This window comes from Platalea leucorodia (genome assembly GCF_965183815.1).
Source record: "Platalea leucorodia genome assembly, chromosome: Z".
NCBI lineage: Eukaryota > Metazoa > Chordata > Aves > Pelecaniformes > Threskiornithidae > Platalea > Platalea leucorodia.
The window spans coordinates 63,500,707-63,525,474 of record NC_138858.1 but is presented as its reverse complement, the minus strand read 5'-3'; the positions used below and the strand labels follow the sequence as shown (position 1 = coordinate 63,525,474).

The window sequence follows — 24,768 nt, the reverse complement described above, 5'->3', positions numbered from 1 at the left end:
CCACAGAACATGGTTATCTTACCAATGATGATCATCTTAATCCAGAATATGGGAGACTTCCAGAACATAAATGCATTGACTGAAAGGAAAACTTGCCTAAAGAATATACCTTGAGTGCAGTTAGTCCATATCTTCTCACACACATAGTGCATATATTGAAAATAAATAATTTGAATCGAATACCAACTTTACGCTACATTCGTCAGATATATAGTTGAAGGCCACCGCTGGTAACTTTAGTGAAAAACTGACATTGGGAATGTTTATTAATTGATCACTTTTAAGATTCTAACTTTTGTTGTAGTTCTCTCCTAATAATGCATCTTCAAAATTGTTTAAATGTGCCCGTGATTCAAAGACAGAGAAAAACCTTCTGTATGTAAATAGACCATAGAATCACAGAATGGTTTGGGTTGGAAGGGACCTTCAAAGGTCATCTAGTCCAACCCCCTGCCATGGGCACGGACATCTTTCACAAGATCAGGTTGCTCAAAGCCCTGTGCAACCTGACCTGGAACATTTCCAATGATGGGGCATCCACAACTTCTCTGGGCAACCTGTTCCAGGGTCTAACCACTCTCACTGTAAAAAATTTCTTCCTGATGTTCAATATAAACCTCTTTCAGTTTAAAACCGTTGCCCCTTGTCCTGGCGCTACCTGTCACTACAGGTAAAAAAGTCTTTCTCTGTCTTTCTTCTAAGTCTCCTTTATTTAGTTAAAGACCACAATGAGGTCTTCCCTGAGCCTTCTCTTCTCCAGGCTGAACAACACCAGGTCTTTCAGCCTTTCCTCATAGCAGAGGTGTTCGAACCCTCTGATCATTTTTGTGGCCCTCCTCTGGACCCGCTCCAACAGGTGTGTGTCTTTCTTGTACTGGGGACCCCAGAGCTGGACACAGTACCCCAGGTGGGGTCTCATGAGAGTGGAGCAGAGGGGGAGAATCACTTCCCTCGACCTGCTGGCCACCCTTCTTTTGATGCAGCCCAGGATACAGTTGGCTTTCAGGGCTATGAGCGCACATTGCCGACTCAGGTCCAATTTTTCATCTATCAATACCCCTAAGTCCTTCTCTGCATGGCTGCTCTCAATCCATTCATCTCCCAGCCTGTACTGATACTGGGCATTGACCCAACCTATGTGCAGGACCTTGCACTTGGCCTTGTTGAACCTCATGAGGTTCACATTAAATTATTTAAAAAAATAAACTCGTTCTTAACACATTTGTAAAAGCTCTTAAACAAGGTAAAAATCAATCTACTTTTTAAGTAAAGCACTGAAACTGTGTGCAGAACACTATCAAGGGGCACAGTAGCTAACTGAAAAAAAAATATTTCTGCTAGTTTCAGTCAGAATTTGTATTACTTGTAGATAAAGCTACAACACAATTTTCCACATAGAAATATTTTCAAGACCTAACTGTATCTTTGATTTTGAGAGGTTGTACCAACTATCAAATGACAAAAATAGAGGAAGTCCTACACATAATTGCTTCTCTCAATACTAAAATATTTTTCCAATTGAGTTCTACCATAATTTGAATTATTTTCATGACAAAATGATGGCAGTAAAGGGAGGGGGAAATAAAACAAACAATACGTATGTCCGAATTCTCTGAATCAGGTAGTTGGAGCTTCTCTCCTTACTACCACAGGATTGGTTTGGAAACTAAACATAAATTATGGACAAATGCATTCATCACATGCAAATCGAATACTGGAAAAGAAGACCACTCATAAATGCTTATTGAACCAACTGAAATTATCACATCTCCATCCTTATCTGTTTTCTAATTAACAGAAAAAATTGAACTATCTAAACAATAGCATATGGTAACAATGAAAAGCAAGAAACCATTCTTCAACCTCATGTTAATTAAATGGAGATTAAATGACTACATTCTTCTGCATATGTTCAACCACTCTTTTTATTTCTTTTAATAACATCTTTTCATGCAGCTTTTTTTTTTCCTTTAAGCCCACTCATTTCTGCTCTTTAAACAGAACAAAGAGAGAGCAAAGAACAAGTGATATCTGGACGCTAGAGGAGATGAAAATGCAGATCAAATAATCACTCACATGCATTATGTGTTCTAAGTCTGACAAATTTAAACTTTATATTTGTACCTACTGAAACACCACAGCACACACAAAAACAGAAAACAAAGAGGATATTAGTTGTTGCACTGGCCCCACTACTGAAAGGCTAAATCAAAGTATTACTCCAACAGCACTTTCAGAAAGCCAGTATAGATTTAGGCAGAATTTTAAAATATAAAGGCTAAGTGTAGCTAGTGAAGCTACAACTAAAAAGTGGCATTAAAAATAATTTTAATAAACTTCTGAGCAGCCTTTAGTTTCAAATTAACAGCAAGTCAAATGTACACGGTACTAAATTATGGTAACCTGAACTACTAAAAAACCACGTGAGCAGTCTGAACAAACCTTTAAAACAACAAATAGAATACTCCATATAAACAACAGCATGAAGCAAAACAATTTTGTTTTGCTGCAGCCTACACCACAGAAACTATTTCTAATTATATATTACTGATCCTTCTTAAGCAATAGTAATCAAAGCCTATGGAATTTTAAACAAAATAAAAAACATTCTCCTGTTTAGTCCATTTTTTCTCTAGTTAATTTTCTTACCTCTTTCTTACCTGATGAACACAGTTCATCAACAGTTCAGTTGATGAAGTTTCTGACAAAAAAGAACAAATTTATTGTTCTTTCAAAAAATTACTATTCTTTTTACATAGTGCTAAATCTTCTTTGTACTACGAATTAAATTGTTCCATTCTAATCTACACGCTCTCAACATTAAATTTACCTGTGACTAGTTTGTCTCACCTGACCTAAAAAGGAGGGAACAAGGGCTCCCAAATTCCTCGTACAGACCATGCAGTCACAGAGCTGCACCTTCAGTGCTCGGGTAAGGGGGGGCTGAAACTCCAGTGGGGTTCTGAGTCCTGAACACCTAAAAGCTTGCTTACAAAGAACTAGACAGTTTGACTTTTCCCTGCTAGCCCTTCGTTCCCTTGTTTAGCGTATTTGCAACACAGCATCAAGAGTGTTGCGCCCACTGGTGTGCAACAGGTTCAAAGTACCCAGCAAGCAACAGATGTTCTGTTCTTCTGTGGCAGACAGGGTTTCTAGACAAATGTATCTCCAGCCATCCCCCAGGGTGCCCAGAAATCCTGGATAAATGCTCGAACAGGGAACAGACCCAGAAAAATTTTATGTATGCTAATCCTACTAAAATGCAGTTTAGCCTTTGGTAAAACACATTTTAGAACTTCATGAGCTACTTTCCTAGAGTAAGCATTTGCCAATTAACCTGTATTAGTAGCTCAAAAAATCCCCAACCAGAAGCAGCTCTATCATTACTGCTAAAATCACTAAACTTGGTTGGTTGTTGTCCTGATTCAGAAATTTTCATTACGATTACCTATCAAACTCAGAAGAATTAGCTCATAAACATAATAAGCACATACTATGGCCAACCACAGAAAACCAAAACCAATCCTGAATATCCCAGAAAATAAGATTGGTAAAATAATACTGGAAATGCATATTTTGATTTATTAACCTGTGTATTTCATAAAAGTAAGCAGTTTTCCTGAAGATACTGTTTGCTTCCTTGGTTGCACTTTAAAACTGTAGTTTTCTTCAGGATAGGTTTACTAAAAATTTTGTTTCTGCCTTTAAGGAAAGTGGTAGCTCTCTCTGATAACCTCCTGTGACAATCTGTGATAATAATAAATAAATTTTGTGAAGATTTTGACAGTTAAAAAGTAAACAGGGAAAGAACTTTTTCCTTACTTGTACCATAGGATGTGTAAGCCAGGTGGTGTGCATTGGCAAGTCTATGGCACTAACAAAACAGATTAGATTACAGCTCTTTTTCCTGACCTAGGATCTATATGACACACTTGTTTTCAGCTTTCTAACTGAAAACAATGAAACAATGAAATCTTCGTATGGTAAGACATTGCTACATATATCTTCTCTCTGAAATATATTCTCTGAATCACTATTAGCTCTGTAAACACACCTTAACAAAAGCTCTTCCTATTCACTGCCAACTACCAGTGTGTCTTTCAGAGATACACTGAAGCCACGTTGTCATCTATACTTGTTACAACATAGGAACATAACTCTGCGAAGAAAAAAAAAAGGGACGTGGGGATAGCACTTCTCAAAAATAATTGTTTCTAAAATTATTTATATTTTGCAGGCATCACAAATAATACTGTAATAATCAACAATAATACTGTAAGATTTTACAAATACATTTTGAGCTCACTCTTCTTGGAACAATGTTTTTAAAGATAAATCTACTTCTTGACCTGCATGATTGAAATTCACTGTTGATAAAAATCTAAGAGAAATGCCACTCAGATCTCCAATAACAGCATTCATCAGAATGGTGCTAAATGTGAAATGGGCTGATTATGTAAGTGAAGTGGCACACAGTTCACCTACAAATGTTCTAGAAAACAAAGCGTAAGTCATCAATATTACAAATCAAAACTTGTTCTTCATAATTTTTCTGTAAAGTGGATTATAATCATGTTTATGTCTCGTATTTCAGCCGTATCATTGTAGTAGGGTATATACTGTGATATTCTGAGAAAAGTAGGTGGAAATTAAGTACATTCCCTTTGATACACTGAGTATAAGCAGCTCCATGGCAAACTGGAGAAGAAACACCAAAAAGGAATGGTAGGAACAGAAATAAGGTACCCCAAGAGGATAATGCCTGATAATCTTCCATATTTTAGAGAAAGCAGTCCAGGCAATTAATATTTTAATATACAGAACTCTAGTTTTTCTCCCTTTATTATCTGAGAAATCTGTCAATTTTACTGAAACACACTTCAGACATAACTTAACTTCTTTGTGGGCCATGCAAGTATTGGTAAAATTTCAGATAGGATATAAGCCTCACAGACTGCTTTTTGCTATGATTCATTGCCGCCGTATGAATTATGCTCCTTATAATGCAAATTATTATGGTGAAAAATCATTATTAACTTACACTAATAGCAACAAACTATACAGATCAAACAATGTAGTACTTATTTTTACCTAAATGAACAGAACAGTTTTGAATTAGACAAGCAATAATGACCTCCTTTCAGAAAAAGTGTAGGTTTTTTTTAAAATTGTAGGGATCACTCCTGTTGATAATAAGCACCATATACACCTAAACAGCTAGCATTTCCAATGATCAAAATTACAATAGTAAGAAAAAATATCTTACTTACCTATGTATACAATTTTTAGATTCGAGATATGCCATACCAGAAGCAGCATCTAATGAAAATTTCACCAACTGTTTCGTTTTTAGCTCATCCTTCTTTTTTCTTAAAAAGGACAGGAAATCACCTCCTAGAAAAACAGACAGATGGACAGTGAGACACAACAGATAAGATACTCACATTTATCTCTCATTAGGGGTGCAAACAAAATGCAGCTGTTAGCCGTTCTCCTCAACCCATCAGTTTGAGGTTAGTCTAAGAAAAAGGAAGGAACTCACCTTTCAAAATGCAGTTTCCCTAACTTCCCATAAATACTAGGTGCTTAAAAGAGAAAACTGCACAGAATGTTTTTCATGTACCCAAAATCTTCACCAGTGTACATTAAATACAGACTTATATGAAAATTGTTGACAAAAACAATTGATAATTTGTGATAAATACTTCTCTAATCACAGAATGGTTGCTGTAGGGGTTTATAAAAATTGTGAACAAAGAGGTTAGTTCCTAACAGTTACATGAGAGTAACTGATTTTTAATTGATCATTTGCAGTGGTGTTTCCCAAATTCTACACTGATGTGTTTGGAGGGTACCAAAGTGTTTTACTTCTTGGGCAATGATAACTATATATTTGACACTAGCAATTGAAGGCAAACAACTATTACTATGACTTTACAGTCTTCTGCCTTGGAGGAACAAAGTTGCTTCCTCTTGTCTGAGGAGGGGAAGGGGTCAGCATGGAGGATTTCCAGAAGGGAATCTGTGTTTGCAAAATAAGTTTCTGAAAAACTGATTAAGGACAAAGAGAAGCAGGGAAGACATTATAAAACACTGCATTCATATAACTGTATTAAAGACTTTTTTCTAAAATATATTTTATTGTTCCAGGCAAAGACAAAAAATCATAGTGGAGCTTTCCACATCACACTATTTATTTGCCAATGTGTAGCTAGCCATTGATCCAGTCTTTGTTTTTTTTCACTTTGCACTGAATTGACTATAGCGATTCTCTCTTGCAAGTAATGCACTGTTACACAATTTTATATACTGCCTTTCTTAGCAATGTGAAAAGATACCATATATTAAAAGTTTCATACGGGATTTTCTTAGGAGGCCATTTCTATTTATATTTCATAGTATAAGAAATAAAATAAGAGAATACTAAAGAAAAAAGTCTGCTGTTATGAAGTGTAACTGTAATATCCTTCAAATATTATGTTGGGGTAATTGTGAAATGGATTAGCACCTTAACTGCCAACTGCTTTGTTTATTCATTTTGCCTGGGATTGGGTTTCTTTTAGTGCAAAAGATCTGGATATGATGGCTTTATAGGCTGTCCCTTAATGAAAAGTCACAGAAAATAAACACCTGATAAACTATAGATAAAAACCACTGTTTCCATTTTGCTTGATTCCTTTTTTTGTAAACACACTAATACTAAAGGAAAGCAAGAAAACTCTGTTTTCACAGAATCATATAGTAGTTGAGGTTGGCAGGGACCTCTGGAGGTCTTCTGGTCCAACCCCCTGCTCAAGCAGGGTCACCTAGAGCTGGTTGCCCAGGAGCATGTCCAGATGGCTTTTGGGTGTCTCTAAGGATGGAGACTCCACCATCTCCCTGGGCAACCTGTCCCAGTGCTTGGTTATCCACACGGTGAAAAAGAGTTTCCTGATGTTCAGAGGGAACCTCCCGTGTTTCACTCTGTGCCCACTGCCTCGCGTCCTGTCACTGGGCACAACTGAAAAGAGCCTGGCTCCATCCTCTTTGCACCCTCCCAATTTATATACATTGACAAGATCCCCCTGAGCCTTCTCCAGACTGAACAGTCCCAGCTCTCTCAGCTTTTCCTCCTAGGAGAGCTGCTTCAGTCCCTTCACCATCTTGGTGGCCCTTCATGGGATTCTCTCCAGTGTGTCCATGTCTCTCTTGTACTGGGGAGCTCAGAAGTGGACCCAGCACTCCAGGTGTGGCCCCACCAGTGCTGAGTAGAGGGGAAGAATCACCTCTCTTGACCTGCTGGCAACACTTCTAATGTAGCCCAGGATACCATTCACCTTCTTTGCAGCAAGAACACATTGCTATCTCACATTCAACTTGGTGTCCAGCAGGACCCCAGTGCCTTTCCTCAAGCTGCTTTCCAGCTGGTCAGCCCCCAGTATGTACTGGTGCCTGGGGTTGTTCCTTCCCAGGTACAGAACTTTGCACTTCTCCTTGCTGAACTGCATGAGGTTCCTGTCAGCCCATTTCTCCAGCCTGTCCAGGTCCCTCTGGATGGCAGCACGACCTTCTGGCATATCAGCCCCTCCTCCCAGTTTGGTGTCATCTGCAAATTTGCTGAGGGTGCACTCCGCCCCATCATCTAGCTCATTAATGAAGACATGAAATGGTGTTGGACCCAGTATCAACCCTGGGGATACACCCGTAGTTACTGACCTCCAATTTTCTTAATATTCTGATTCCAATTAAACAGGTGAATAAAATTACCTGATACATTCTTTCTTCAGTGACAAATTTCTGGCAATTTTTAAAAAGCAGTGCACATAACAGAAAAACACAGTCCGTGTAAAGCATATACCGTCTATTTTCAATTTGTAAGAACTACAAAGCGTTTGTATGAAACAAATAATCCAAACCTACGGATCATCTAGGTATTCAAAATTAGACTTCCAGAACACATTGTTAAAGTGCAAGGATGCAAGCAAAGGTGAGTGATCTTTTTTACTCACAACACAGAGAATGCTCTCGTGTTGGGCCAACCAGCACCCCTCAGGTGAGCAAGCAAATATTGCATCTTGAGTACACCAACCGTGCTGCTGGCACACATAGAGCCCATGATGCCCTGTACTCCCAGGCTGGGTAACACACAGGTGGAAAATCAAGAGCCGACTGGTTGCCTTAGACTCTAAAGCCAATTTGAAATACCCTCTGTTTTACAAAAGATAGTTACACACGTTATCTCTCCAAAGTCTGACAGGGTGAATCTTGGCATACTGAATTTTAAATTCTAATGAAATGTTAAAAGAACAGAATACTATTGCAAACTGGACTGGGTAATGATCACCCTTCCTTTAATCAGAGAGTTTACTGATGTAGTCTGGTAACTGGCAAAAAGTAGGTATTGCCAGAGAAAGGAAGATGAACACTGAGTTGAAATATGTGCCATTTCTTACACATGTAAACATAATTATTCTGGTTACAGCAGACAGTTAACAATAATTGTTAAGCAACTGCCCCCTCCAACACATACAAACAAGCTGATGAAAATTATTTTGTTTATTATTATTTTGTTTAAATGCTGAGAACTCACTGTTCTGTACATTTAATTAGTAAGTATGATTATATGCCTTTATGAATGTGAAAGTCTTCCAATCTTGACAAATTGTGGGATTACTTGAATGAGAACAGTAAATCAAGGAAGCTTACAGAAAAAACATATAAGACCATCCTAAATGAAAACTACCCTCAATCAACCAATGTTCCAATATTGAAGACTAAGAATTTGTAACAACTTACTGCAGGAAGAACTGAAAAGACAGACAAGCTCAGTTTGATATACTAAAAAAAAATAGATGCCTTCTCACACAGTCATACTAAAAATGAAGGAATAAGTCCTAAATAAGAAAGGCCTATTTATAAAATGTGTTATAACAACAGCAGTGTGAGTCTAAATTCATACTCCTCACAATTCATATAAATTCTTTGTACAAATGAGTTATTGCTCTCCACAATCAACAGTAAAAAATCTGTCCTCAAATAACAAACTACTAAAGATAGCAAAGTATCAAAAGAAAAGCTAATCATATCTATTTAAAAATTTAGAAATAATACATGTTATAAATTTGTTTCTAATATGATCAGGCAATCAGATTAAGATCCTAATTTTCATCAGTTGATTTCTGAACAGGATTAAAAGCTGCTCAGTTCCTTACATCAGAGTATGTCAAACTCGCAGAGTACAAGCCTGTAACTTCCCAATGCAATCATACCATCAGGAAGTGCTTTAGATTTGCTGATTTTCAGTGTTTGGCATGTACTCTATGAACTTCTAGAGTTTTGAGCAAAACCAGCACAGTATACCTCAAGTTGTATACAGTGTATTTTATGCCTATCATCAAAACACAGTTTTAATAAAATTATCTTAAACTGTCTCAGAGTCTCAATAGTGAAAAAGTCAGTAAAGGTATGTTTTCACTAGCAGTTCTGTTTTCTTGTATCTGTCCTTGCACAGAGATGACAAAAATGTCTTTTAAATACTCTGTTCAATACTGATTTGAAAGCACTGTTAGTTGCAGACAAAATAAAAAAGCAAAGTGATATACATCTCATTCTGTAAAAGATACATCATTTTACATTAAATATGATTATCCTCATCATTGTGATACCAACATAGGCTTAAGTGCCTGTCCTTTAACTAACAGAATTACTCTTACTGAATTCTGACTTTTACTGTCTACTGTGGCCAGTGTTCCAGCTATTCATCTTCACAGGAAAGCACCCACATGAATACCTTCAAAGCTGAGTTAAGAGGATCTCACTACAAACCTTTCAGTGTAGAACCATAGCTATGTAATTTCTTTATGTGCTTCTTAAAACAAGTTTAAATATAAAAAGCCCTAATTCACTATTTGCAGCACATAGTGTCAGAGCATTATCTCCAATATAATAGCTGTTGATAAAAATAAAATAACCAGACCAATTAGACTATGAAACAACTGAAACAAAACTGGATGACTACGTAATAGTAAGTAATACTTTCTCTTATATGTGGAATTTCCATTGTATTCTACATGGCTACCTGTTATTCCAGTTAATAGCACACAACACTACCAGGAAATAAGGTCTGCTCCAACCACTCTAAGTACTACAGAAATAATTAGACCATTATAGTATTACCACCAAGCAGAAATTGACTGCCTGTTTTGGGTTTACAGGAGGATAAATAACAGTACTGGAGTGTTTGCCTAATACAATAGAATTATTTTACTAAGTAGATGACAAAATGTAGTGCATAAGCAGAAGCTCCATGAGAGCAGCCTGCTATAATTGGATTCCTGAAAACAGCCCTTCATGTATTTCACTGTGAATGTGAACTATTTCTCATTATATGCAGAAATTTTAAGAGAGTGAAAATACCACATAGCAGCATCTCCCAGTGTTGGCCATACTTTATAGCATGAACTTTATGCTGTACATGAAGTAGTATTTTACAGCAAAGTAACAGTTCGCTTAATGGCGCACAAAAAAGCAAGCCAATGTTTTGCAAGACAAAAAAAATTATCTGTGATCTATGAGAAGAAATCAAAATACAAGAAACAGCAATGAAATATGTTAAATCAGTTTACAAAATATTTAATTATGGCAATCTCTGACTTTAATGGCATTTGTAATCAACTATGAGTACATACTTCAGTGTTCTCCTGAGCTGGTGCCCAAAATGGTACCTACCTACTTGTTCTAGGCACTCTTGGCATTATTCTGATAGCTAGTATTGATATTGAACATAATTAAAATACGGTGTTGAAATTATGGTGGCAATCTCCCACTTATTGATATCTAGATATATAGACATATATTATCTATGTATCTCTATATAGTATCACACTATTTTAATAATGTTACAAATAATAATTATACAAATATTAATAAATGTTAACATAATAGCAATTATTAAGAATGGTGTGGAATTATATATATTATCATTTACATATAAGCATTAATAAAGTGGAAGAACTTCCTTTATTAAGCAGCCTTGTTAAGTAGCAGTTTGTTTAAAAAGTCCACTTAATTATTCTTACATTTATAGACACATTAATCAGGCAGATGCAGCATGCTTCTAGCCATACCACTTAATGGTCACCTAACAGAGGAGCTCCATGACTCAAGATTCATAATTGGTTTATAAGCTATTATAATATTATTGAAATGACCTTTATCTGCACCTGTAAGTATTTATAAATTTGAGGATTCATATGGTCAGTCTGTTGACTAACGTAAGAAATTTAGAGTTTATTTATTGCCCACTGTCTTAATCCCATATACATTATCAGGAAAACAAACCCAAACACACCTACTTCAAACTATGAATTTAAAATAGTAAACATGCATCTGTAGCAATTCTAGAAGATAGTTTTTGACGAAAGTAAGCAGCTATTTGACAAAATATTAAAAATGTAAGGGTTTAGAAATGCTGAAGCAGTCATTTTCCTTAAATAGTGTGCTTTCACTTTTCAACTTATGGATCATTTGTGTGTAATGCAGTGCTTTCACTTTTTTTTTTTTTTTTATTTTACGTAAGTAGTGACAGAAACTGTAAGTAAACCCAAGGTTTTTCAACTGCCTACAGAGTACTATTGTGAAATCCAGTTAAAACTTCATTTTTCCTGTTAGCAACACAAACAGAAGTTGCTATAATCGTGCAAAGTTTTGCCACAGTAATACTAACAATAGTAGAAATGCATGTATGTGAAAACAAAAGATGAAAGAAAAAAACAAGAGTTAAAAGAATGGTGGGCATTGAGAGCCAAGGACATGATTAGCAGCAACAAATAGGTAAACACAGAGAAGATGTTGCTTGCACCAGGACTGCGACCCAAATGACTTTTTAGCAGAAGACCTGTGATGAGACCACAATGGAGATAACTCACTAGCACAAAATAACTACACTACAATAAAATGAAGATGAGAAAAAGGTTACAACACATTATATGTGCTATTTCACTTCATTTTAATTGGATGACAGACTATAGACATATGATATTCAAAATGAGGAAAATACTGACAATGGTAAGAAACCTTGCTCTGGATTTAAGGTGGATCAAACAAGCTAGAGTGTGAAGCCAGTGATCCTACCACATTAACTACTTATTCCCAAATGGCATAAAAGCCTGTCCAAAATCAAGTCTGTCATCATCTGTCAAGAAGAAAACAGAAATCATTGCGAGACATCACTAACCAGCATCTCTTGTCCTCTGTGCTGCACAAAATAATCCTGCCCAGACTTCTTGGACTCTATGTTTTGGTATTGTGGCTGTGAGGCTATAGGACTATGAGTGGGTAGATACAATCTACTTCAGAAATTAACTAAAAGGAAAATCATCGTCCCCCAGGAAGTTTTCCATTCAGTTTTCTTTCATTAATTCCTATAATTGGACTATGCTTCAAAAACATTAAGAATCACTAGCCTTGCAAGGGATTCCAGACTAGAAAGTAGCAATAGCCCATGTGAAACAGAACATATATGAAGAACAGGGCTTTTTAATCTAAAGAAAAACACAGAAAGTTTTTTAAATGCAGACACATTAAATGATAAATATTTTTACTTAAAAGTGATTCTAAGTAAAGCAAAAATAATAATAATGTGAAGGAATACCAACAAATAAAACTAAAGAAATAAGATGCATACAGAAGTTCTTGCAGCTACCAAAACACTGGCGGATTTTTTACATTTGGTTGTTTTTGTTCAGTTTTCAAACAGATTTTCTAGCCATCTTCAAAGCCTAAAATATTTGAAAAGATAAAAATCAAACTCTAGTCTCAAATGTTATAATAAAAGAAGACTGTATAGTGGGGCTTTGGTCTTGTCTCATCAAATAGAGAAGCTCTGAGCCAAAAGGAATTTTTAATCACCACCACCTATGCCCCAACAAAGGAATCTGACTGTTCCCCGTCTTCTCTTAATATCCTCACAGCTGGAAACCATGCAGCAAGTAGGAAGGCAGACGCACATGTGAATGTAGAAGACTAAAAGGGGAAGGGAGGAAGAAGAAATGAGGTCTGTATGTGTGCATGTGCGTGTGTACTACAAGAGGGCTGTGGGGGAGAGGGTGAAGTTGGACATATAAGGAGAGAAGGAATCCATGGGGAGAGATGTGTCTGGTTCTTGTGCCCAACAAGAGAGAAGGTGGCAGGGGCAGAAGCAAGGCAGGTTGCAGAAATGTAGAGACAAAGAAAAATGGAAGCTGGAATCTTAGTTGAGTGCAAGAGTAAAGGATAAAGTAAGAGAGAGACAAAAACTAGAGAAACAGACAGGAGCCATATTTGTGTGAAGAGAAACTGTAGGGTAGACAGAAAGTGGCTTTAGCAACAGATGGGTATTGGGCCAGATAACTTATTTGACTAAAGCCTGTCTTCCAGACAAAAAAGAAGAATTGAATGGAAAATAAAGCCAGACAGTCACTATCACTGTTAAAAATCTGCACCTTATCTCTAATTTGAATTTGTCTAGAATTTGACTGACCTTTTTTTTTTTTTGGTTGCATTGATTTTTGACAGCGTGCAGTAAAGGTTCAGGATGTGACTGCAAGATAGGACACAGATATGAAAATTGCTGGCAAAACTCAGCTACTGAGGATGCATAATACAACCAATGGGGCAGATCATGCACAACATTGTTAAAGTTTTCATAGAATCACAGAATGGTTTGGGTTGGAAGGGACCTTAAAGATCATGTGGTTCCAACCCCCCTGCCATGGGTAGGGATACCTTCCACTAGACCAAGTTGCTTAAAGCCCCATCCAGTGTGGCCTTGAACACTTCCAGGGATGGGTCATCCACACCTTCTCTGGGCAACCTGTTCCAGTGCCTCACCACCCTCATAGTGAAGAATTTCTTCCTTATAGCAAATCTAAATCTACCCTCTTTCAGTTTAAAGCCCTTACCCCTTGTCCTATCGCTACATGCTCTTGTAAGTAGTCCCTCTCCAGCTTTCTTGTAGGCCTCCTTCAGGTACTGGAAGGCTGCTATAAGGTCTCCCTGGAGCCTTCTCTTCTCCAGTCTGAACAACCCCAATTCTCTCATCCTGACCTCATAGGGGAGGTGCTCCAGCCCCCTGATCATCTTCATGGTCCTCCTCTGGACTCACTCCAACAGGCCCATGTCCTTTTTAAGTTGGGGGCCCCAGAACTGAATGCAGTACTCCAGGTGGGATCTCACATGAGAGCAAAGGGGCAGAATCACCTCCCTCGACCTGCTGGTCATGCTTCTTCTGATGCAGCCCACGATATGGTTGGCTTTCTGGGCTGCAAGTGCACATTGCTGGGTCATGTTGAGCTTCTCATCAACCAAAACCCCCAAGTCCTTCTCCTCAGGGCTGCTCTCAATCCCTTCTCTGCCCAGCCTGTATTTGTGCTTGGGATTGCCCCAATCCATGTGCAGGACCTTGCACTTGGCCTTGTTGAACTTCACGAGGTTTGCACAGGCTCACCTCTCAAGCTTGTCAAGGTCCCTCTGGATGGCATCTCTTCCCTCCAGTGTGTCGACTGCACCACACAGCTTGGTGTTGTTGGCAAACTTGCTGAGGGTGCACCCAATCCCACTGTCCATGCCTCCAACAAAGATGTTAAACAGCACCAGTCCCAATACCGACCCCTGAGGAACACCACTCATCACTGGTCTCCACCTGGACATCAAGCTGTGGACTGCAACTCTTTCAGCACAACCATCCAGCCAATTCCTTATGCACTGAGTGGTCTGTCCATCAAATCCATGTCTCTCCAATTTAGAGACAAGGATGTCGTGTAGGAGAGCGTCAAATGCTTTGCACAAGTCCAGGTAGATGACGTCAGTTGCTCTTCCCTTATCCACCAATGCTGTGACTCCATTGTAGAAGGCCACCAAATTTGTCAGGCCTGATTTGCCCTTAGTGAAGCCATGTTGGCTGTCACCGGTCACCTCCTTATTTTCCATGTGCCTTGGCAGTTTCCAAGAGGATCTGCTCCGTGATCTTGCCAGGCACAGAGGTGAGACTGACTGGCCTGTAGTTCCGTGGGTCTTCCTTTTACCCCTTTTCAAAAATGGGGGTTATGTTTCCCCTTTTCCAGTCAGTGGGAGCTTCACCGGGCTGCCACGGCTTCTCAAATATGACGGACAGTGGCTTAGCAACTTCATCTGCCAGTTCCCTCAGGACCCACAGATGTGGGTCATGCATCAGGTCCCATGGACTTGTGCATCTTCAGGTTCCTTAGATGGTCTCACAGCTGATCTACTGCTACAGTGGGCACTTCTTCATTCTCCCAGTCCCTGCCTTTGCCTTCTGCGGCTTGGGGGGTGTGGCTTAAGCACTTGCTGGTGAAGACTGAGGTAAAAAAGTTCTTAGGTACCTCAGCCTCCTCCATATCCCAGGTAACCAGGTCTCCCGTTTCCTTATGGAGAAGGCCCACATTTTCCCTAGTCTTTCTTTTATCACCGATGTACCTATAGAAGCTGTTCTTGTTGCCCTTGATGTCCCTGGCCAGATTTAATTGTATGAGGGCTTTAGCTTTCCTAACTTGATCCCTGGCTGCTTGGACAATTTCTCTGTATTCCCCCCAGGATACCTGTCCTTGCTTCCACCCTCCGTAGGCTTCCTTTCTGAATTTGAGTTTGTCTAGGAGCTCCTTGTTCATCCATGCAGGCCTCCTGGTGTTCTTGCCTGACTTGTTGCGATGCATTGCTCCTGAGCTTGGAGGAGGTGATCCTTGAATATTAACCAGCTTTCTTGGACCCCTCTTCCCTCCAGGTCTTTATCCCAGGGTACTCTATCAAGCAGATCCCTGAAGAGGCCAAAGTCTGCTCTCCTGAAGTCCAAGGTAGTGAGCTTGCTGTGTGCCCTCCTCGGTGCCCTACAGATCTTGAACTCTACCATTTCATAGTCACTGCAGCCAAGGCTGCCCTTGAGCTTCACATTCCCCACCAGCCCCTCCTTGTTGGTGAGAACAAGGTCCAGCACAGCACCTCTCCTTGTTGGCTCCTCTATCACTTGGAGAAGGAAATTATCATCAATGCATTCCAGGAACCTCCTGGATTGCTTATGCCCTGCTGTGTTGTCCCTTGTTGTAAGGGATCTCTAAAGAGAAGCAATTGGAAAAAAACCCGAATGATCTCTATAGAGATCTCACTGCCTCCAGAAGTAGGAAATAGAAAAAAACCCCACCATACAAAGTAGAAAACACAGCAACTGAATCACATAACATGAAACTAGAAGTTAACGTTTTTTTCAGCATCATTCAGCATTCCAGGCCTGTGTAAGAAATCAGCTGCACCTCAGAGACAGCAGGGCTAACCTTAGGCTCAGATGAGCCACAGCATACACATTCAGCTACTCTTAGTGTCAGCTCTCCTTTATTCAAGGTGATAATTCATTTAGCAGAAAAGCTCAGATAATATGGATACTGTACATCATTTCAACAAATAAATTATACATGCCTCAGTCTCAGCACCAAGACTCGTTATAAATGGCCTTGTTGGCTTCAGTGCAACTAACAGCAGAAATACATGGAGTTGGCTGTGATTTGGTGCTATAGCCTAAAATATCACTACATACAGAAAATATGACTAATTCCACAAAAGTCAGTTAAGATTTAGTAGGTTGTACCAGCTCTACCTCAGCACCAGCTATGCTGGATCTGCAGGTATTTCTCCACTTTATGCCATCTAGCACTCTTTTCCAACAAAGGCCAAAAAGAGAGCCTGGTAGCTCAGGCAGAATACTGGGCTTTATTTGCAAATGATTCTGACCTAACATGCCCTGTTGAAGTAAAAAGAGCTGTAACATATAGAAAGTAGCAATGGAGTCACCTTAATTTCAGAAGAGATGGAGTGAGTAAGCTAAGCTGGACCAAAGCCAACTGCAGGTAGGATAGCATGAATAGGGCGCAGAAATATCCCCAGAGCTTGGGTTAAGAACGGCTTATCAGATCCCGTTACAGGCACTACAGAAATGGCTATGCTCTTTCTGAACATGCCTGGGAGCCAGCGTAGCTGAAATCAAGCAGTGCTGCACTTGAGCTAATAAAACCTGTCACCTCTGAATTGTTTCTGCATCAATGCCATAGGCAATTTGCATCCCAAATGATTCAGTACAAATCTGAACAGGTTACCTTATCCAATTGCAAAGATGGATGTTACGACCTTGCTGAACTCCACCTTGTAAGCTAGCTATGTATGTCTAGATATAAGCTGAACATACATAGCTGAAACCTAATTCAGACAACCTTCCCATACTATTAGATTACTGGATGTTTTGTTAGCTGTTTATATGTACAAGCATAGCTCAACCTGTTTCCAGCTGCAAGTGTTCAGTGAATCTACTCTAATTTATGTCAGCATGAGCTTAAATAAAACAAGGAACACAAACTCCATGTCCAGTTAATTAGGGGGTTACTTTTTTTGCAACCATGTATCCATTATCAAATAGGAATTCTATGGTGGTATCAGGAATGCATACTAGTACTCCAGAGAAATGTCAACAATGCATTTAGTATTAGAGTGAAAAATGTCCAGACATGGCCACTGTGGAGGGGGTGTGGGAATCACACTCAGAGCAGATCACTGATAGAATACACTAAATAAGGCCTATGGCCACAGAATGGATTTGGAGACAAGAAACAATTCCTGGAAAACTGTTCAGAACTGTATGAGGTAAGGATCTGGTACAGAAAGGAGATCTAGTTTTCATAATATTGTAATATAATGTAACATATAATATACTCATAATGTATTATATTATCATAATATATATGCTGGAGGAAGCTAAATTAACACTCAACAGACAAGCCAGATTTTTGAATTGCCTATTTTTGAATGCCTGACTTAGCAAAAATAAAATTCTTTCAAAATATTTCTGGGATGTAATTTTAATTATGTTGATTACAAAAATGTTTACTTATATAGAAACCTGAAACAGAAAGTAGGCTATCAGCTTGTGATTAAACAGTCCAACAGCTAAAAGGAGTAGTCACAAAAAATGCGACTACAAGCTTCCTTCTACTACCATGAATCAACTGTTGGAACTTATAAAGATGTTTGCATCTACTGTCAATTAGACAAATCCTTCCAGAGGGAACTGGTGCAGGCGTGATGACAGTGCTTATCTTGACAACCTGTGCAGACTCTTTTTGCTGGAGGGACAGAGGCACCTTTGAAGGGTCTACAAGATAAACTGTTGAAATAGCTGCATGATGTGGTAACTGCACCACAAGATTACACATCTATCTACAAAATGCCCCACTCCAGAACACACAGTTCATGAACATGCAAAGTTCCTACATCTAAATTAAATTCTCCTTTCAGGGCAAGGTAAAATTCAAGTAAATTGAAATGAACATAAAGAAGGAAAAGGAAGAATTTTGTGGCTCGGGATTGCTTTTTGTATCTTACAGATTACATTTGATTTTGATTAGTTCTTCCCCTAAACTTAGGAAGAGAAAAAAACATTCAAAGTTTAAAGGGACTCCTGCAATTTCTTTTTGATTACATGGGAGATTGCATGATAAATTAAGAGCAGATGAAAACAGAGTTAAGTGATACTGAGTGTTTCAGTGGATTAAAATCCCTTATTCTCAAAGCAGAAATACCATAATAAGATCCATGATCACTAAGAGAGAAGTTGGGACCAGGAAGATAATAGTGAGGAAGGGTAAAAAGGAATGGTATTCTAGTTTCTTCTTTTCCTGTCTTTTTTGATGAAAAGATGCTGAGTTCACTCTGAAAGAAGAAAAGAACAGGAAGCAGGTTTTGTCAATCTCTTCACCATTTTCCTGATAATCTTTTCTACACCCCATCAAAATCCAGCATCCATTTGTCTCAGGTTATCAGTCTGGACTCTCGCCAGCTTACAGATAATGCTAGCAGTATTCCAGGCAGTCTCTCTGATCATCAGCTAAATTTGCTAAAAATGAGCTGTTATGAAAACTCCTTATGCCCTGTGTGGCTTTAAGAGACACCAGCAAATTGTTCTTTTCCTGTTCTGAATATCAAAGCAGCTCCTCATTATTACTTCCCTTTCTTCAGCTTTAAGGTCAACAACACAGGATAAAGCACAAAAAAAACCACGGGGAAAACAGGCACAGAAAAAAGAAAAATTAATAAATTAACCCAGAAAATATGAGTAAAACGCTCAATTTTTTAGATTAATGTGGCATCACAGAAAAGTTACATGCTTTCTTACACAGTACTATAAACCATACTTTTACACAAAGTTCTACTGTTCCTCATATTGGAAACCATCCCTGACAAAGGCTTATCCACATTAGAAAATTCCTGTGGTGAAGGCAGAGTGTCAAATATGCAGCAACCCTCACTGAACAATTTTAAGAGTAGTATACCACCTTTACTACATTACTTTTCAGTCAGGTTAGTCAAGTCCATATGACAATACAAATTCAAGGTTCTATACTAACATCAAGTGTTTGGCAAATCTCAACATACGGGGTTTATTTTCCCAAAATTCATTAGCAATTCTCACTTTAACTTCTGTCTTTCTCAGGATAAACTGAGTACTTCAAATGTATCACAACAGATTACTAAAAAGTTACTGTATTAAGTTATGAAATAACACCGTATTTGTATTTTTAGATCAGAAGGTACCAGAAAAAAACTCCATCAAATAACACCTTTGCAACAAACCTTATCAAACCATCTCAGACAACATTTCTATAAAGCAGTAAGAAAAAAAGGAAGAATATTACAAAGAAAATAACTTATAGGAACCTATATGATTATCAGAGTTCATAATACTAACAGGTTCCAATAGTCTAATTTTTCTAAGCAGAAGTTTTGAAAGTTTATGAAAATCCTGGGCAGTATACATCAACTTGAGAGTTGTACTCTGCTTTTCCTGGAGCTGATCTGAATAATTTTTATTCCTTTAATGCAGGATTTAAAATTCATTGCATGATATTGCAATTACTGTAAGATTTATTTCACTGTATTGTAAAATAAAACATGTCTTTTTGGCATGGAGCTCTCATTAGCTGTGTGTTAACACCATCTGAAATCTGCCTCTGGGCAGTGGAGACAAAGAAGAAACTGGCATTCAAATATTGTTTTTCTCTATTCAGTAGCCCCACTGGAGTCAGAATCAGTAGGGAGACTTTACCCACTGTATTCTCTCCAGTTATTGCTGCAAGGTAAATCTTGGGGTCATAAACCAAGTTTACAGGCTCCTTAACTGAATAACAGCTTGCTGTCAAAACACAGTCCTCCACTGGATGCATCCCACTCACTGTACATATGCTATGCAGATGATCAGCAAATGCTCAACAAATTAGATGGTGTGGCTCACTGTGCAGAGAACTCTACAAGAAATTACACTGATTCTGGATGTCACATCGTGTGCTCTCTGGCTCAACACATCACACCACATGTCCAGGGAGCTGAGATTACTTGAGCCTCTGTATCTAGAAACCAGCACATCTGACTTACTGCATGAGTGCAGAGGACGTGCATATATGTTGTTCAGGCCCATCCTAAATTAAGAGTCCAAATAGAATGTGAAGAGTAGAAGCTAGCAATATAAAATCAGAAAATATGAGGAAAGGTTGCACAGCAACAGAGAAATAAAAGCCCACCTTCTATTAGGAACACAAAATGCATGCAAAAAACCATCATATAGATGCATGGGTGTTGTGCTCCTCAAATTTTCTTTCTTTTTAACAGTGTCAATATTTTCACACTGGTAACTACAGGTGTCATAGAGAAAGAGTCATAACTACAACAGAAGAAGAGGAAATCTCTATGAGAAGTTCTCCATTAACAAAATGTTGTAATACAAAGACCATTTCCAAACAAGGTTGTTTTTTCAGTTCTTATTCTACTAAAAATTCACAGAAAAAAACTACGTCACTGTAAAATTCAAGTTAATTTTTATTATATGGCAGTTCAGAAGCCACACAGCAACTTTGGCATTGGACCCTTGTAAGGATCTGGGCAGTAGTTCTTTTTAGTTAATATTTCAATGTCATTCAGGTAAAAAAAGAATAAAATTAATTATTTGCAAGAGTGCTTTAAAGGTTACTACAAATTTATTCATTATGCAATCACAAATCAACATTTTAAAACCATCTGCTTTGCTAAATTGCTTTTTCACAGCAGCTAGCTAGCATAACATAAGCCTGCAAATAAAGATTTTTCTAGAATCTCTGTTAACTTACACATATATAAATGTTTATAAGAAAAAATATTAAGGACTCACTGACTCAATTTCGATGGCTATCTTGGCAATTTTGGGAAGGTGAGGGGAGAAGAGGGACAACAATTTGCTTGGGATTTCAAAAAATCATTCGTTTTACTTTTTAGTAGCTCTCATCATGAATTCTGAATGGCAGTTTTACGTCACATCTCTTCTATACATCTAACTTTCCGTGTATATATGAAGGACATTGTTACTGCATTTTACATGCATTTTAGCTTCTGTTTATACATGACAGGTAATATTTTAATTAGTTTTTTTTATCAATTAGAAGAATAGCTTTTAGAAAGCAATAATAAATCTAGATTATATAATAAATAAATACTGTCCTACACAAACGAGAAGCACATTGCTCCCAAATAACGCTCTTTAGAATACTGATTGGGGGTTTCTTATTAGTTTCTTAAAAGATCAGGATTTATTTTTATCTTCAGAGATGTCTGGAGAAGCTGATTACCATAGTATGCCTTAAGACCCACTGCACTGCTTTTAAGTCACCATTTTAATAAAGTTAATCACGCATACAAATATAATAATCTACTATAATCTAATTGAATAAAGGCAGAAAATTCCAATAGGTCAAAGATTTCATCAGTGCTCTTGTACTAAAGCCAGTATTCAAGAATCATAAACAACCTAAGTCTTCATGAATGACATGGTTCTTAAAAAAGCTTGCTGTGTAATTTTGAAGACAAATCCAGTGATATATAAAACAAATACAGTGTTGCATATTACGCAGTACTAGAGGCTACCAAACCCACACATTTTCCAGCTGCTGTGAAAATCAGCAAAGAGGTAAAATTGCCCAAAAGCTGTTAATCATCCCAACAATCTGAAATTCTCTCCAGCCATTGTCGAACAACATGAACTCAAGATTCCAAAAATAAATCAAAAGCAACCCGTAAAAGGAACAATATATTGTAAAGAAACAACTCATATGTAACCAAAGATGATCCAAATCTGAGTTATTAAAATTGAAACATTAGCCAGCCATGATGTTTCTTTAAATACAAACATCTTAACATTCACAATATAACTCTATTGCTAAAGGAAGTACCATGTAATACCTTGTCAGGAGGAAAACGAAGACAGAGCTCACATACCTTTCAGCAAATTCTGTTGTCTTGAATGGCTACAGAAAGACTCACAACAGATTTGGGGAGCTCACTCCACTCCAAAGCTAGTAGAACGTACTATTTCCAAAGATCTAAATTATACAATAAATAAATACTGTCCTACACAAACTAGAACATACCTCCCAAATAGCACTCTTTAGAACACTGATTGGGAGTTCCTTATTAGTAGGTACCCACCACAACTTACTGAGATTTTTATCTGTGGTATATGTCTCACAAAGAATAAAAAACAGTTGGCAGAATATGCTCTTCTGTAGTTAGAGAAACTATTTATTATACTTCTTTACTCAGTCAAGAGTACCAGTTGCTTACCTGGAAAACAGAAGAACTCAGCTCTTTAAAAAATATTCCAGTAGCTTTCTTCCTATATTAAAATGCATGTTGCCTGATATACGTTCTTTCAAATCTAAGAAAGAAGCTTATCTCGTGATTGTCATTGGGTATATTTTATTAGGCAGCTGTAAAACACACCTTTGTTAAAATATTTGTTATGATCTCTGAGTCCTCAGAAGAAATTGTCTGTCACCAGTTTACTGGACTCTCTTAACTTGATGTAAGAATCATGCACAGCTTAATTTTAAAAAACCATTAAGACTCTTACTCCTATGTTTTTAATCTAGTGGATAAAGCATCTTAAGTCCATGTCATCAAGAGTGGTACCATCATAAAAATATGGTTACAGTAACAAAAAACCCCAAATGCTGTCTTTTCGGGCCTTCTCCTTTCTCAGTTTAAAGGACTGTTTTTTCATTAGGTGTTGTCTGAGAAGCTAGAAGGGTTAGAGTAATCTCATCCCAACCAGCTCTAGAAAAAGATGCCACATTCTGCTTACAGGATGTTCCTCCCCTTCCCACCTGTAGCGGTTCCTGCAGAAAGACCTGCAGAACAAGACTGAGAAAAGAAGAGACCTGGCCCCTAACAACTCAGCCAACAGCAGGGAGATAGGATATGTTTTTCCACATATGCATCCCTTAAAGAGAATTTATATAATACACATACAGATTACATTAAGGTATTTCCTCATTTCTTGACAGGTGGTGGATTGCAAAAAAGACAACCAAGTCTTTCTGTACTGGAGTAATCTATGATGGATTGACACTGGGTGGACATATACAGTGAGATCAGTATGACCAACAGCAAGTTAAGTGAATACTAGTAAACAATGGTTTCTTTTTCATTAATGTATACTCATTTACCTTTTCAGTTTGGCCATGTATCTGCAACATGCTCTTCTACCTTACTTATTATTTCAGTTAATCCTTGCCACATCACCCATCTTGAAATTTCTTTATCAATGTGATTCTTAGTTTAGGACACACGTCACAAACACACACACCAAGAAAAGGGATTGACCTACAAAAGGATTATTGTCTTTGACAACTTGTTTTATTTCTCTGTTATCTGTTGGAAACATCTGGGTTATTTCTGCATGTAACAATGGATGAAATGTGCATCTGCCACCTTCTCTATTGTTTTCACTGATGACTTTATCTAGATGTGTAGTTTTTAATCCCATTTCCATTTGCAACAAAGGAAAAAGATTTCTCTGCAGAGACAGTTTATGACAGAATCACTAACAGATGAGCACCTCGCTACTTAAAGTGCTAAGTTTCAAAATAATTTTTTAATACCTGAACAAATTAAGACTCTGAATTGAAATCTGAATCTGGAATGAAAAGCAGAATTAGCCACTACTGAGCCACATCGTAGCAGTCTCAAAAGACATAGTAAGTGTATAGCCTACCTGTATTTGGGATATAAAAACAGTAGAAAAAGTGCAAACATTAAATAGAACTCAGAAAACACAGGAGAAATTCCATATTTCATGGAGCTGTTTCTAATTTTTTACTCAGGGAAAAAACTGTCAGACATTTATTAATTACACGCCTTCTCAGCCATACATTTATGGAATACAATTCTAAGCTAAAACACGCCATTTTTGGTTATTAAAAAGAATATCAGAGTTAAACTGCTTAAACACCTTCAAGCATAAACACAACTAAGACAAAACACAGACAAAGCAGACACTGAGAAAGTTGAGTGTTGAGTGCAAGTCAACAAGCCTACCGGTATTCTGTTCTTCAAAGGGCAGCATTAAATACCAAGTCGGAGCAGTAATAATTATTATTTTAGGTAATCTCATCCGAACTTGTCATTAGAAAACAGAAAACCAGTAACATCAGAACCACTGCTTCTCTGAACTAAGTAAGTGTTTTGTCTTTCCTCTGCCAGCTTCTTCAGACTTGGCATCGTTATAATTTCTAGTTGATTTGGTCAGTCTCACGGTGTGCTAGCCAAGGTTTAAAAGAATGTGGAAAAGTGTGACGGCTTGAACACAGTACAGTGTTTATGAGGGCAGGCAAGAACAGAAGCTAGCCAGAGGACTTACAGACCAGCAAAACAGGGTAAGAATTAAGAAGTTTC

General features: G+C 37.8%; 1 protein-coding gene across 4 annotated transcripts in view; it reads right to left on the bottom strand.

Moving 5' to 3' along the window:
* The window catches only part of FER (FER tyrosine kinase), a 201,410-nt gene that overhangs the window by 47,758 nt on the left and 128,884 nt on the right, over positions 1 to 24,768 (bottom strand). For 3 of the 4 annotated variants that reach the window (XM_082337550.1, XM_082337551.1, XM_082337552.1), the window contains one exon: positions 5,271 to 5,394. In XM_082337550.1, the coding sequence (XP_082193676.1) occupies positions 5,271 to 5,394 (124 nt within the window). Of the gene's footprint in view, positions 1 to 5,270; positions 5,395 to 18,626; positions 18,724 to 24,768 lie in introns of those variants that run through there. The other variant, XM_082337553.1, reaches the window with a different exon arrangement.